This window comes from Syngnathus acus, chromosome 22 (assembly GCF_901709675.1).
Source record: "Syngnathus acus chromosome 22, fSynAcu1.2, whole genome shotgun sequence".
Classification (NCBI taxonomy): domain Eukaryota; kingdom Metazoa; phylum Chordata; class Actinopteri; order Syngnathiformes; family Syngnathidae; genus Syngnathus; species Syngnathus acus.
In genome coordinates, this window is record NC_051106.1 from 5920776 (window position 1) to 5936264 (window position 15489).

At 43.1% G+C, this 15489-nt stretch overlaps 1 protein-coding gene across 1 annotated transcript; it reads left to right on the forward strand.

Annotated features, from left to right (window-relative positions):
- The first annotated feature begins 867 nt into the window (after positions 1 to 867).
- On the forward strand, positions 868 to 9502 carry pkdccb (protein kinase domain containing, cytoplasmic b). Its single transcript, XM_037241573.1, has 7 exons — positions 868 to 1570; positions 2541 to 2654; positions 3835 to 4106; positions 4683 to 4762; positions 5049 to 5156; positions 7439 to 7615; positions 7742 to 9502. Exons 1-7 carry the CDS (start codon positions 1028 to 1030, stop codon positions 7831 to 7833), a joined length of 1386 nt encoding a protein of 461 aa, XP_037097468.1. The 5' UTR covers positions 868 to 1027; the 3' UTR covers positions 7834 to 9502.
- The last annotated feature ends 5987 nt before the right edge of the window (positions 9503 to 15489 follow it).

The window sequence follows — 15489 nt, forward strand, 5'->3', positions numbered from 1 at the left end:
CTAAAAACGGTAGAAATGGCTAATCAATATGAGAATCAATCTCGGTCCCCTGACCTTAACCCTATTGAAAACCATGAAAGTGTACAGCAGAGAGGATCCGGGTCAGTGGAAGATTCAGAGAGATTTATATGGTTGAGTAAATTGATTTTCAGGTAATGCGTGTATAAATAGTGACTTTTGATTATTGTTTGAGTGCTTAAACATCAAGATAGTACACCCTGTCTTAAAAACAGAAGCACTGGGTGTGAAAAGCAAGTGAGCATTAATGAGGTAGCTGGCAGGATGGATGCTGGTCTGGCTCTGTTTCCTAATAGGAATCATGGCACCGGACCCTGACAGTCTCACGGGGGGGCTTTTGAAAAGACATGGACCAGTAAAGGGCCAGATCAAAGTCAGTTTAGAGGTTTGAAATGAGAACCATAGCAGGAAGGAAGGCTTTCTTTTATGTCAGTAATGTGACCTAATTTCTATCTATTAATGCATCACTGAATCACAAGGAGGAGCTAATTTGTGAAGGAGTCTGGTTTGAAGGCAGCACGGTCGGTTGATTGGGTAAACGAATCACTTTGCACAATCTTTAATCATCACTGCTCCACAATGCAATATACAATATACTTTCATTTTAAACACACTCGATAATATTAGTATGACGTGCTGTATGAGAGAGAGGGGGGAGTCTGTGAATATGCAAATCCTATAATGTCATATATTCTTTATCCTCTGCGGACAACAACTAGGTATTACTGGTCTGCTTTATCAAGTTTGTGTCGTAAATTCAGTTTGCATTGAAATAAACTGCGGCGACTGCTGCTGCCGCTGATGGGGCGCTGACGAGAACTCCTGCTGGTTGGCCTGCCGGGTGTAAAGTTACGCGCGGACTGGACACACCTCCAATGGGAGTTTCCACAAAGAGGTGGTGGTGGAGGAGGAGGAGGAGGAGGAGGAGGTGGTGGAAGGAGCTGATCACTTCTCCTTTCCACCCTCTAGTCAACGCCAGTCCTCCTCCTTGTACTGGCCGTGGTGGAACATGCCCGCCGCCGTGGGCAAGTCGTTACGCGCGGCCACCGTGCTGTCCGTGGCGGTCCTGTCCTTCTTGGTGTGCTTGCTCCTCGGCAGCGTGCGCCATCTCGGAAGCGGCCACGAGGATCTGGATGAGGAGCTGGTCTCTCTCCGCTCAGCGTTGAGCCACCAACTCGCGCAAAGACGCCAAGAAATCCTTCCACTGCTTTCCCCCGGACACGAGAAGGAGCCTTTCTCCACCTGGGATTCTAATTTGTGGGGCGAGCTCACGCGTGGTTCCTCCGCCGCTGGAACTCCGCTGGGTTGCGGAGCTCTGCTGGACATGCAACCGCTGGAGGTGCTCGGCTCTGGGTACACCAAGCTGGTAGTGAAAGTGACGCTGGCTGGAGGAGAGCCGGTGGCCCTCAAGATGGTCAACGAGCACGGCATCGACATGGGCAAGTGCGTGGAGGGCTTCAAGGACCCCCACGGATGCCGTCAGCTGGTCTCCTACAAGCTCAGCAAGGAAGTTGTCCTCCTGCACAGGTTGCGGCATCCCAACATCATCAAGGTGCACGTTCATCACTGTTATCGTCATTATTAATTGTTTTTATTCATTATTATCATCTCCCTTCGAAGACGTATTGTATAAAAGAGTTTAGTTTTTTTTTTGCAAAAAACGACGCCTCAACTTTAGATAACCCAAACTTGTGCAAAAAGCAAACATTCTATGACTATTGTTTTATTAGCCCACTTTTTTTATCTTTATTTATCTTTGTATAAAGAGACCAAAAATTGATGGATATTCTCAAAATGCTTGAGGAGAATGGCAGACCGAAAGAAATAGTTGTCTTTTGAGTAACAGGAAACTTATATAAAACGTTTGTCGTTAATTTCTTTGAATCATTAGAAAATGTTCCCTTTCCTTTAAAAGGCTCAAAAGTTATTTTTAAGTGTGTTTTATTGGATACAAATGTCTCTAGGCCATTCGATGAATGTGTCCCATTTGTGTTCTCCTGCTAATAGTCAATGGCTGCCAAGCACTTTACTTATTAAATGTGCACAAACAACTTCAAACACAAGAGTGTAAAACAGTCACAAAGAGCATTTTTGCAACTTTAATAAATGAAAAGCAGCACGTTATCTAAGGAAGAATAGTTTGAACCCCCCTTCTTCCGGCATGCACAACAAAGCAAGGCCTATGATCAAATGAGTTTAGTCTTTTCATGAATTCCATGCAAAGAACCAAAAAGTAGCAGGCACAGCATCATATTATCCACCCACATCTTCCTTTTGTCTCACATCCGGGCCTGCCAGCTGACAATGCCAGTTGCTGTGCAGGATCTTCCCATCCAATTAAATTAAATCCATTGACCCATCTTGACCTTAAGGGTGACGTTTTTTTTTTTTCTACGTAGACAATGTGTCTCTGTGCTCTCTCTCGTCATCCCCTGATTCCCGCCACTCTTAAACCCGCTTTTAGTTTTCGTCACTCTTCAAAATGTAAGACAAAGTGCTGATGATTAATGTGGTTTCGACAGTTGCGCGGTCACTGCGCTGGAGACGCGGGAACCCAAATGACCGCCATCTTGGAGCAGGGGAACCCTCTCCAGATGCTCCAGCTGCTCCAGAGCCCCTGGGAGGACCGCTTCAGGGTAAGCTCTTGATGCTCTTCTCATACTTTGTCTCTTAACCGCCGTCCAGTTGGCCGAGATGAGTGAAACTTTAGGAGCGCTAACATCTGTCCCTTCCGTGTATTCGATCAGGCTGGGTTTGCAATGGAGATGGGACCGGGAGTTAATCCACTGCAGGCTAGGAATGTCATCTCAGCATACATACACACACACACAGGACTTTAGCTCAACCCCCATCGTAGGTATGCTCACAGTGGGAGTCGACAGAGGCCGTTTTTACACTGCAGGGATCCAAATGTGGGAGTGTGTGCTGCTGTGTTTGAAATAAAAGCAGAGAGTGAGAGGGAAGTACTCAGAACAAGCACTCCGATTGATTTTGGATTATAAAGTGCAATGAAAAGTATCTCATTGACATTGCATCATTTTGAACAGTGGTGCTGAACACAAAAGTTTTTCAAAAGGGTCCACTCGCTGGCTGTAATGTCTGCATGCACTCAAGGCGGACAATGGTGTGCTCTTAAGTAACCACGTCAGCAGACTATCAAAAGAGAAGATGCTTTTTTTGGGGGTGTAGGGATAGCTAGCTAGCAGTTGCGTCATATCATCGCTGATGTAAATGAAGGCTCTCAAGTTCTCTTATAGGGTGGGAGGGGCAACTCTTTAGCCCCCCCCCCTAAATCTGGAAAACTAAAATGGTGAAAAAAAATGTAATGATGTATATCCATAATCTACATAGTGGGCGTTCAAAAAAGTCTTCCCAGTGCTGCTCAGCCTGCTCAATGTCAGCTCCATGAGTATGAGCTCCACTAATCCAGCGGTGTCTGGTTTCATCCACTGCCGTTTTTACTGTGCCAGTGACGTCTACCTCGAAGCTTTACAGTACTAAACACGAACTGCGGTATACTTGTACCGTCTTACACACACACACACACACACACATGCATGCCGCATATGTGGAGAGTCATTTCACGGTTTGTCAGCATGCAGCTGTGCTTATTTGAGCCTTGAGGAAACATTTTAAAAAAAAACAAGCTGGGATTTATAGAGGGCAGAATGTTGATACAGTCAATTGCTTTTTAATGTCAATAAACTGATTAATGCCGTCATCTCATTACACTATCTTAACAGGATTACTTCTCTGCAGCTAAACAAATAGTGAAGCAGATAATGAGAAGACGACTTTTGTCTTGTGTCCCTCCAGGTGTGTCTGGACTTAGTCCGCCTCCTCCACTTCTTGTCACGCTCGCCACTAGGCTCGGTGGCTCTGCTGGATTTTCAGCCCCGCCAGTTCGTTATGGTGTCGGGCGAGCTCAAGCTCACCGACCTGGACGATGCCAGCGCGGCCGACACACCCTGCGGCTGCGACGCCGACTGCTCCCTGCAGTTTCCGCACCGGAATTTTACCCTGACTTGTTCGGCTCGTGGCGTGTGTGAGGGTTTCAATGAGAAGATGAACATTTACAATGCCTACAGGTAAGCGGAGGGACACTCATTCTGCACGAGAAATATCCATACTTGTGTACGAATATTCTTAGCGTCTGTTCTCACGCTCGATCTGGTCTCCAAAAAAGAGGTCAGGTGTGCTTGCTTCAAGCTGCTTGTGACTCAAGCAGTAGGTGACACATAAACCAAGACATTATATATTTATATTATATCACAAGATGTTCAACCAAACCATATAATTTCATTTTATGGAAGTTTGCTAGCTTAATGCTAAATGGTATGAATCGCCATAGACGGGCTAACGGAAAATAGCGTAGATGTTAAAGTAATACATTTCATAGTGCTCGCACAAAAAAATAAAAAAAACATCTCACGGTAATGAAGTTTTTGTATTTTTTTTCTACCCACCACCGAGTTCCTCAACAAAGGCTGTCTTGACACAATGTTGCTAGTCAAGGTGTACGGGTGCTGCAGATTCGCGGTTTACGGGCATGATTCATGAAGCGAGTCTCGTCGCGTTTGATCAGCCCTTCAGATCTTTGACAGCTTTATTCTTTCAAGTCATGTCCCATGATGGATGTGCTCTTTTCTTCTTTTTCATCACAGGTACTTTTTCACTTACCTGCTGCCTCACCAGGCCCCGCCCGGCCTCACACACCTGGTGCAGAACATCATGAACGTCACAGGTGAACGAGAGAGCGCCGCCTTAACACGACGTCGTTTAAAGATCACACAAAGGAGTAAATCAAATTGCGCTCGTGTCATGACAGGCCTTAAGTGCTTTATTTAATACGCTCCTCAAAGAGCTGACAGGTGACAAGATAATGAATACGCGGTGAACAAAAAAATATTAAGACACACCTTTCAATTAAACGGATTCACTTTGATTTTATAACAGCGCTGTGTACAAGTTAGCATGTAGCATCTTCCTTACTGCCTATATTTGTTTTCCATGTACCGTCCGTCTTTCAGGTGAGCTGAAAGCCGACATCAACGAGACGCTGGATGCTTTCGAGAACATCCTGCATCTTTATCAATCTGGCCTGCACCTGGACAAGCTGCCTTCATCCATACTTCGAGGTAAGCTCGCTTCTTACACGCTACGCTGACCTCTCTTGGGCGGACACAATGCCGGGCCTTATTTGAGAAGGCGGCACAGTCTGCACCTCTGTTTTCATTTTGTTTCGGAGGTGTGTGTGTAAGGGGGGGGGGGGGTCCGGTCGCTCTCGCTCGCATGGGTTGTTTTGACAGGTTATTAGGCGGCTGGAATGAGAGGACAAAACCAACAGAGTGGGATTAATCCTGCGTGTCTCCGGCTCAGAAAGTCTGTCGGGGTTGGGACGCACGGAAAGTTTGGCTACTTTTTAAATCAATAAGAACCTCTCAAGTCTACGTTCCTCACGTTGTGTCCCCTAACTATAAACATTTTACTCCACTTGCCAGACCTCCTTCCTTGCAGTCTATGAAATATTAATAACAGAAAGACTGGCCACGTTCCTGCGGTGAGATTGTTTCCATCCCCCCCAGATGCCGGACTGTTTATATAGCAGCTCTTTGTGAATTTAATCGCAGATTGAGGGGAAAGAGGCCACGGGCGCCGAAGCTAACACCAGCGGGGAATGTTTTAGCTTCGCAGGGAGGTGCCACATGTCAAGCCTCCGCTTAGCTGATTGGAAGCGCGATAAGAGAGACGAAAAAATGTGTCTTATTATTTCACATTTGCTGCGTGGGAGTTTTTGCACCAAGGTTGTCTGGACTTAATATGCAAGCTTAGTTGAGTATTTTTTTGTGAATAATAGGGTAAGCTGTGGGAAAGTGGAGTGAGCAGGTTCGTTTCCATGAGTAAGGTGAGAAGGTCACGAGCAGTCACGTGACATCCAGTTGGCCACTTTCACTTAACACTCGGGCAGTCTTGTGTGAAGCTGCTTTTTTGTCTTTAAATGTACATGACAAGAATAACAGCAATAGATATAAAGACATTTTACTTTCTTTTTTTTTAACCCCAACTATTTATTGGAGTAATTCACACCATTGTTCCCTTTAATCAATACTTTTTATTTGTTGCAATAACGACAGGAATTTAAATAAATAATGAAATTAAATTGAAAAAAATAACCTTAAAACATATGTATATATTTTTTTACTATAAAATAAAAAAACGAACTTACTAAAATATAGGTGTATTATTTTTTGAAAAAAAAAAAAAAAAAAAAAGGCCAAGCGTCCACAGGTAACTTAAAAATGGCTCGCAGATGTAAAGACCGTTCTGCGTCGATGCAATCCACAGCTGAGGCTAATAATAAAACATTTCAAGTGAAGCATTGGAAAGCAACACGGCTTCGCTATACATTAAACATTTCCCGCCCTCCGCGTGAAGCACAAAGACAGCTTTCATCCATACGTCTCTGGTGCCCGAACAGCTGAGGTCGGCCACCTTTTCCCTTCACAACGGGCCTCATTTTTTTTTCCCCACCCGAAGAAAGATCCTCTGAACACTCCTTGTTTTTTCTCCTCATCCCCAGAAGGCTGACCCTTGTGTCTTTTTGCCCCTCAACAACACACACGCACGCACACACACAACTGCAACCATTTAGACGGTTAGCAGTTTGTAACAGAGTCTCTCCTTTCTATGAACTCCCAGACTCAGCTTGTGGCTGCGTGCACGCATGCGTGTTTGTGTGTGTGTTTCTCATGGCTAATGTGGAGCAGATGATCTAAGACAGGCCGCCTGACTGGAAGAATTAGAATGATTAATGTAAGGCAAATGTTTGGGTCGAAGTGGGGTGATGCGTTCAATGTGTTGCGGCAGGTCACTGGAAGAGGATTGCTCAAGATGTCCTGCAGAGGCATGGTGCAATTACAAAAAACTTGCGGTAGGCTAACGATATGTTGAGTAAAGAGATTGAGGGAAAAAAAAAAAGCGACACTAAAAAGGACCAAAGGCAAGCATTTATTTTGATTGTAGTTTGCGTTTGTGTGTGGCGCACAAGTGAACCACAGTCAAATCCAATATGTTTCTAATCTGTAACTATTATCATTGAAATGAATGTATTTTCAATTCATCTGCCTTCATAAAAGCTTCAACTACAAAGGCAAAAACAATTGTTTTTTTATGCTATTAATGAAACCGAGTGCTTATAAAATAACAACTGCGTAGAGAGGAGGGAATGTTAAACAGCTAAAACAAGTGTATAAAAAATCGCCAAGGGTGCAAATCATGATGTCTTTTTGCGACAATGAGTAGAAATATAAAATTAATGGATAGACATAAAATCATATAGGCTACTGTTGTAAATCTGTCCTGAATTTCTCAATGAATCTTTGGCATTGTTTGGTCACATAAATCGCGTTGTTGTGTTTAGATTACAACTTGACGCGAGGCATGGCAACATCAGGAAACACAGAGTACCACTGCTGGCCATCCTACAGCCAACAAGGCTGCGTCTTGTCCATCCACAGTGCCAGCGAGGCTGCACACATTTGCAACTCGCATTCGCAGTGCACAAGCTTCACTCTGACTGGACAGAAAACATGGACAGGTCAGTCAAGTTTTGTCTTCACAAAATTTACATTTCAGGTAAGCTTAAGCTAAAATATAGATTATTTAACATGACATGTATAACACACTATAAAGCTAATGTTAGCTAACTACTTTCCGTCTGCAGGTCGCCCACTGGCCATTTTCAGGAGCAGCTTCAAACTTCTGGTGCCTGACGAAACCTCCGAGGTGTATGTGAAGAAAAGCACAGCCGTGTAAATATGACGCACAGATGAGACCTCTCATTTTAGAGAAGAGTATGCATTGAGCTCATTTACTCCCAATGATGATGTGAAGCAAGCAACACGTTGCGCTTAAATTAGACGAGTCCCGCGGCGTCCAACGGCGTCCCTAATTTTGCGGGAGAGAAGTCGCAGCCAAGGCGGGTAAATGTGATGGATTTCTAGGCCTTCCGCTCACTGCACTCATTACATGCGCCTGCCGGGTCACCGCTTCTGCCAACAGCTACTTGAAGGGATTTCCCTTCAGATACAATTAAGGAAAGAAAGCCTTTTTTTTATGTTACTACCTTGACTTTATTTGCTGCTTTTTTGTGAAGCCAGCCCCCCCTGTGGTAGGCTTGGATGTAAGAAGTCGAGCCGCAGCATCAGCCCAAAAAGCCAGAGGACGAGGAAAGAAAACAAGCTCTTATTCGAGTACATGCTTAGGCTGATGCGCTGAGGTGCCAACTGTTTTCTCATGGCTCTGGGGCTTAACTGCACTGTGATCTGAATGGGACCTTTACAACGCCGCTTTTAACGTGTGTGTGTGTATGTGGGGGGGGGGGGGGGGGGGGGGGGGAGTGATGTCTGTTTGTTTAGCTAGTTTGCATAAGGTAGCATTTGAAGCTACAGCCAGGAGCTTGTTTTAGCTCTGTGTGGCGAATAGTATAAAGCGCAACATCTAGTTAGTGTCTAAAGATACGGCCAGGAACTAATTAGCGTGGAAAATAAAGCTAAATTTAACAAGAAGTTAGCATAATCTATCATTATGATGTCACAGCAAACGGCTAGTCAGAGGAAAGTAGCATATAAAAGTCAATTGGTAATTAAAGCTCAGTCTAGCGAATAAAACGAAGGTAAATAAAACTAACTAAACAACTAGTTAGCTTAATGGAACATTTAAAGCCAGAGTCAAAGTAGCTTAAACAAACAGATAATGAAGATAATGACATTTTGGGGCCTGAAATTACAAATATTCCAAAACTGTTTTCCAAGCAATGGTGTGGTTTTTTGGCCTGGCATGTATATTGCAAATTCTTTGGGGTCATTTTTGCAGGTTCATGCAAGTAGAGGCTAGTGGTAATACTTTTTATTCACATTTTTCAAAAACCCATAAATGCAGTAATATACATGCCAGTCCAGAAGTTGTCAATTTGACTTTGTAATGAAACACCAACTGCTCTTTTTTTTATTTCGAAAGCACCTTTTCATGGTCTGTTTGATATTTGGATGAAAGTAATGCGACTATGCTGAATGTAGTTTGTTGCCTTAAATGCCTCAATAGCGCTTTGTGCTGACTTTTATTATATTCAATTTTATAACATTTTTCAGTTTTTTGAGACACGCCTTTTTAAAAAATCTTATTCTTTGAAATGTTTAAGTTAAAGACAAGTTGCTGTATACTACCACTTAAATCGCTATGAGCATTTGCAGCAAAGATTATTTCAAATCATTCCAGTTCATTTACATCCTTTTGTAAACAACTTAATTTAATTTTTTTAATGTGTCATGATGATTGTTCTTACACAATTGTGCTTGTAGAGTTTTAAGTGCACCTTGTGGGTGAAACCATTATTTTCAATGGAAAATGACTCACTTCTGTTTTTTATATACTGCACCAAATGTAACTGCAGAGTCTTATTTTATAAATTTGTACTGATTCTGTCTTCATTTGCATTTTTATTCTATGATGTTTAACAATAAGCGGCCTGTTTTCTTCCCATTAGCACCAGTGGTTAAAACTAAAAACTCTTGAATCTTGGTTGTGGGTGGGGGACGTCACATGTGGTTTAGTACGTGTTTTTAGTCCTTTAGCCCCCACGCCTCCAACGCAAGACCCAGCTGAATGGGCTTGGCTTGCAAAGTTCCAGAGCTCCGCAGAGTTTGCACAATGCTTCAGGAATGCATTGAAATGCCGCGTCATGCTGAGCTCATTATGGACCTTAATTAATACTAATGTAAATGAGCACACCTACTGACCCTTTCTCATGTTGAGAGGGAGTTACTGTAAGGCAAAGGCGCAATTTGCACAAGAATGGGGTTGAGGTTGAGATAAGGGCAAAGGCTTTCTGGATTTTGGAAGTCTTGATTAGGTGATTACCTGCCAAACAACTTAAAGGCAATGTTTAAAAAATAATATCACATTTTTACTGATTTAAAAATGGCCCATCCAGTCTAAAAATGGCGTAAGTGGAAAGGCCCGAGGGTTCTGTTAGCCTCACATTGGCCCCTTGCTGTCTGGACAAAGCGAGCTGATTAGACAGATGGACATTAAGATAGGAAGGCTTTGATTAGATAAGAAAGAAAAGTGGACCAACACAGCTTAACTAACTAGAAGGACTGGTTGAGTGGTAGCATAATATTAACCAGACATGGACTTTTTCCTCATTGCTACAAGAAATAATGAGGACAAAAATATGTGGATGTATTTTTTTTCCCCCCGCAGTGAAAAACTCAAACCAGTTGTCTTAACAACATAACAACCTAGCCGCTAGCTATTGAGTACATCATATTTTTTTACGTAGCATATAGATAACCTTCATTAGTTATCGTCAGGAATGTTATACTATTTCTAATCTTATAGTACGTGCTAAGGCGAGTACGTCTATTCGCCGATTGCAAAGTATTTCTCAAGAAAAAAAAGGCATGCTGATATTTCTTTCGGTAATAAGAGGTGATTTATGAAAGTTTACAGCTGCGGTTCATCCTCCTCCATCCACATCAGCAAAGAGAAGAAAATTCTGGCGTCTGGTTTATTTTGGCTCGCCTTTTGGGACCCACTTAATGGATGTTCTAACTTAGCGTGCATGCTGCACTCTGTACACTTTCATATTGTTCTCATATGGAGCAACATCTTAAAAGTTGAAGCTTTGCACATTGTGTTTTTATTTGTGGATTAGAAAAATCATGTACAAGAATTAGGCCCTCTTTCCTTTGCTTTCTTTTTTTCCTTTTCTTCTTTCAACATCCTTGTTTCCTTCCTTTGAGCCATCCTTCCTATCTTTCAAACTTCCTTCTCTCCTTTCCTCCTTCTTCACTTATCCTCCCTTGATTCCTTGCTTATCACCATCAACCTCCCCCTTTGTTTTCATCTCCTTGTTTTTTCCTTCCTTCCTTTCTCCTTCCATGCCTCATTCCTTCCACCCTACTTCCCTCTTTGCTTCCTTCCTACTTTTTTCCCCCTTCCGTAAACAAGTTAATTAAAAAGTCTAATGTATGCAGGAAATGCACCCTACTTTTGGCACACTATGAATTATTGGTCTAGTGTTGGCTATGATGTAATCAAATTTTTTTTTTGCCACTTGAATCGGAAAGTATTTTTTCTCCTGTCAGTGTTTATTTAATTGCAAAGGCGCAGGGAGCTTTTACGCTTCAGCTGCTTCAAGGCTTTCTGTTTTGATATGAAAGTCGCTTTTGTACTGTGGAAGTTTTCATTTTTGCAAATCTTTCGTCGTGGTTGTGCTGCTTGTGTGTGGCACAGTGTTCCTCAGTTTTTTTTTCAACCGTGTAATTGACAACAAGCTCCTTTTTTAAGGTTCAGGGAAAGCGAAGGGTGAGGAGGAGGAGGAGAAAGTCTTTTTTTTTTTTTCTCAACACCGAAGAGCCTCATTTCTGTTTTTTTAGGTTTCCAGTTTCACCCAACTTGTTTCCGTTGACTTTTATTCATGACCTCCATCTGGAAATAATAAATGTTCATGAAAACAAGCCATCAGCAATTTTAGGGAAGAGTTGCATGAGTGATGCTACGTCAACACTTCCAAATAAGGGCACTCTGGAGACAGAAAATTTGGTGCTGACCGGAAATGCCGCCATTTCTCGCCGGAAGTTTACAAGCACAGGTAAACAATGATGGAGCTCGACAACGCGTCAATAAACACGCACCAGTGAAGCAAGGCAGAGACCGAGGCTGCTTTAGACCAATGGTGAGTAACATGAATTTAATGTTTTTTATTGACGTGGAAAGTAACAAGAGGAAATGACGTTTATTTTTATTTCGTTGGCGTTTGAATTGAGTCATTCATTGCAACTGGCAAAACGTTTTCACTGGAGGAAAAAACTTTTTTATCCTCAATCATGCAAACTGATAAAACACAACTGTTACACAGGAATGGAAGGAGATGTGTCAGAATAAAAAAGGCTCAAGAGCAACGTCATCAGTACCCAGGAGCAGGTGAGCATCTCCCAAATCCTAATAGTGATCCCTCGCTACTTCGCGTTTCGTTTATCGCGGCTTCACTCCATCGCGGATTTTTTTCCCAAATTGAAAAAACATTTAAAAGTAAAAATAAAACTTCTAAATTGAGGAAACATGTGTCTAACCTTTAGGACTATGTACTATTGCTCCAAATGTTCGTTTACATTCCTTTAGAAGTCCGTTTTCGCGTGTTAGCCCTATCGCGAATTAACATCTTTCCGCTAACTCGTTAGCCTGTCCAGTACTTCTTGTTGGTGACCATACTTAGCGGATTTCACTCATCGCGGGTGTTTTTTGGAACCAATTATCCGCGATAAACGAGGGATCCAGTTCTATAGTTGAAGGCCTTACAGATGACCTATGCTTCCCCGATAATGAGGCAAATGGATGAATGGATCGACTTCATGTAGAAAAACACAAGGGCTAAATAAAATGACAGTTTTTCCAGTTGTGGAGGCAATTAGTTCATGGAGGAAGATGATTGACTGAGCTGAGAAGCAAAGCCCCTAACATCTCCTCTGCATGTCAAAATCATTGCAATGCATTTGTGCTCGGTCTACATTCTTTGATTCTACTTCCAAGTGAAATTAAAATATTAGTAGTGCAGCTGCAGGGAGAAATGATGCGTCAGGCAGGTCTTTGGCAAACGCTTTGACCCTGGCTCAGGTTAAAAATATGCAGTGAAAGCCGGCACAGTCCTCCGAGGAAAGAAGATCTGGCTTGTGTCGGAGGGACTCGCGACCATGAGAGCGGAGAGATAGAGCCGATATTCACTCACGTCGGGTCTCTCCGAACAATTCCGTGTCTGTCTGGAGGCAAGCCGGTCACACCTGAGAGCTTCTGAAGAGCAGCTAGACATTTAGCAGCTGTGTGTGGCTCCCTCAACCCTTTCAGTACAGACGCCTCTTAGTGCACGTGCAGGTCATTGTCTGTATATCTAACTAACTATTTGTCAGTCTGCCTGGAGCCGATGCAATCTCTTTTAAAGCTGTAATGGCTTCAGCAGGCCCTGAAGGAGGCAGCGAGCAGTGTGTGACGAGAGGTTTGTCTGTGTTAAGAGTAGGGAGGGAGGGGGGGGGGGGGGTTGCGAGTGGTGTCGGATAATTTTTAAAAGCCCTCAAGTTAACCCGGGTGCAAAGGTTTATGCCTGCCACAAAAGCCACAGGTTCCTCTGAAAGGTGGAACAGCACAGTGTGGTATCTAGTGACAAAACTGAGAAAAATACAGTGAGTAAAGTAGAGCACAACTCATTACAGTTTGTGGATGTTTTGATGTTTTGCCACTCTTTGCCACTCTGGAGAAGAACAGAAACTGTGTTCTGAAGTTGGGATTAGTCGTCAACTGAGCTCTTAGCAACCGTGATGTCATTTTTAGTCAACTACAAATGACAAAATGGCCGCCCCCTGAGAGAGATAAAAACATGCTTACTTAATGCAATATTAATCAAAATGCTGTTTTTGCACTAGTGGGGCTGCAAAGAACAGAATTATATTCTTCCTGAAAATTGGTGCTGAATTCCAAACGATATGACTCAGAAGCCTTTCAAGTCTTGCTGTGGTTCCACTGCAATTATTCCATTTATACAGCTGCAGTCGCTTCACAGCATATTTGACTAAACAGAAAAAGAGTTGCCTAAAAATAGTCCAGTTATGTCTTTAGTCTTCACTGAGTGTCTGTGTTTGGATAAATTGGTCTTGAAGCCACACTGTGGTGTTAGCGCAAGACGTTCTGGTTGTGAGATTCCCATATGTGCTGCTGCATAACATTCCCCATCACCCCCTCCCCTCCCTGTTTTGACGCTCATCAACAGTCCATCCATCAAACCCGACCTCGCTCGGGATTGTCTTTTTTCACCCCGCCCATGCCCCTCTGTCTTCCCTTCCAAGCAGGCCGAAACCCTCAATAGCCTCGCTATTAATTTAGGCCTTCACCGCTGCTGCTAAACGTTTCCATTTCATATATAATTCCAACCTTCCTCGAGTGTCCTCCTCCTCCTCTTCCTCCCAGCCACTCTTCCCTAACTTTTTTCCCTTTCTCGCTGCAGCCCACAACTTCTGTGGAGCATCTGGAGTTTCCCCCCTCTTTCAACTGGCTGGGACCTGAGGGCAGGGCCTGTTGAGGATCAAGAGTGTGTGCATGCGTGTGTGCGGGTAGGTCTACCACTGCTGTTCAAATCAAAGTGCCTTTTGTTGCATGCTCTGGAATCCCCTCCGTCACACCTCGGCCCTTTCTCAGTTGGGGGGGGGTGGTAGGGGAACTCTTGCTCCCCAGCCAGAGGGGAACTTCCTCCTCCTCCACACTTAATCTACTAGAAATACATCCTGTGAACCCCCCTCCAAGTTACAGAATTATACAGAAAATGCATAAAATGGATTCAGGATTTTGCGGCGTCTTCAAAAAGCATAAAGTTGACTCATTCTCTGTCCAACGAACCATATGTGGTTACTGGGATGGGTGTTTAAAATGAGCAGAGAAATTTAATTATTGTCCCTTTTCCGTTGCGATGGCTTTTACTAAGCTTGCCATGACTCGAATGTTTCTCTTCTCACAAAACCAAAGACTATTTTTAGCGTTGAGATTTTTATCATACTTTATATGGCTTGAAAAAAATTGTTTCACAGACGTCTGTGATGCAAGTGTAAAAAGAAGTTAAGCGTTAATTCTTATCCAGGTAATTCGGTATCCAAATTGGATGGCCGGATAGGGAATAGTAAAAGTCCCCAAAGACAAATTGTCTTTTAATACTCTTCAATAATTCTCTGTGTAAAATGTAAAAAGTACTTTAACGAGTGTCCCGTAAAGGTTCATTGCATCCTACAAGCGCTCCAGTTTATTAAAAGCGGTCAACAAAACGTCGACGTCCATAGTTGCAACTTAACATCGTCTTAAGTGCTGTGGCCCGAATGTCCGGAATGCGCTAGAAATTAACTCAGTGACTCGCTACAATTGTAAAAGCAGCAATTGTTTGTGTACTCTGTGTCTGTGTTTGGGAACAATGAAGTGAAGCATCACGCCCCCCCCTCCCCTCCCGACCTCCCACCCCGCTACTACCACAAGTCCCCAATTAGGGTTCTGCCCACAACGTCATAAAACAGTTAGCGGATTCATTCAGAGGCTGTTGGATTTAACACTATTAAGAGTTCATTAGTTGCTGCGTTCACTGCCGTGAGGTCATTAACAAAGAGTCATTAATGGGCTCCGTTTCATTTGGATGAATTGCGTCCCCTTTGGCTAACGCCTGTAAAAGCGCGATAGGTATTTTGTTTTATTTTACGCCCAGCCCATTTCAGCTCTTAGATGTGGCATTTGATGTCCAATAAACTCCGAGTGCAGGTTTTAACTTTTAGATGCAGCTCATATAGGAATAGATTAACAGTCTTATACGGAGGCTTCTGGTTCATTTGCACTCTTGATACTAAGGCAATAAATGTAAAGGTTCTTATACTGTTGAAAGAAAAA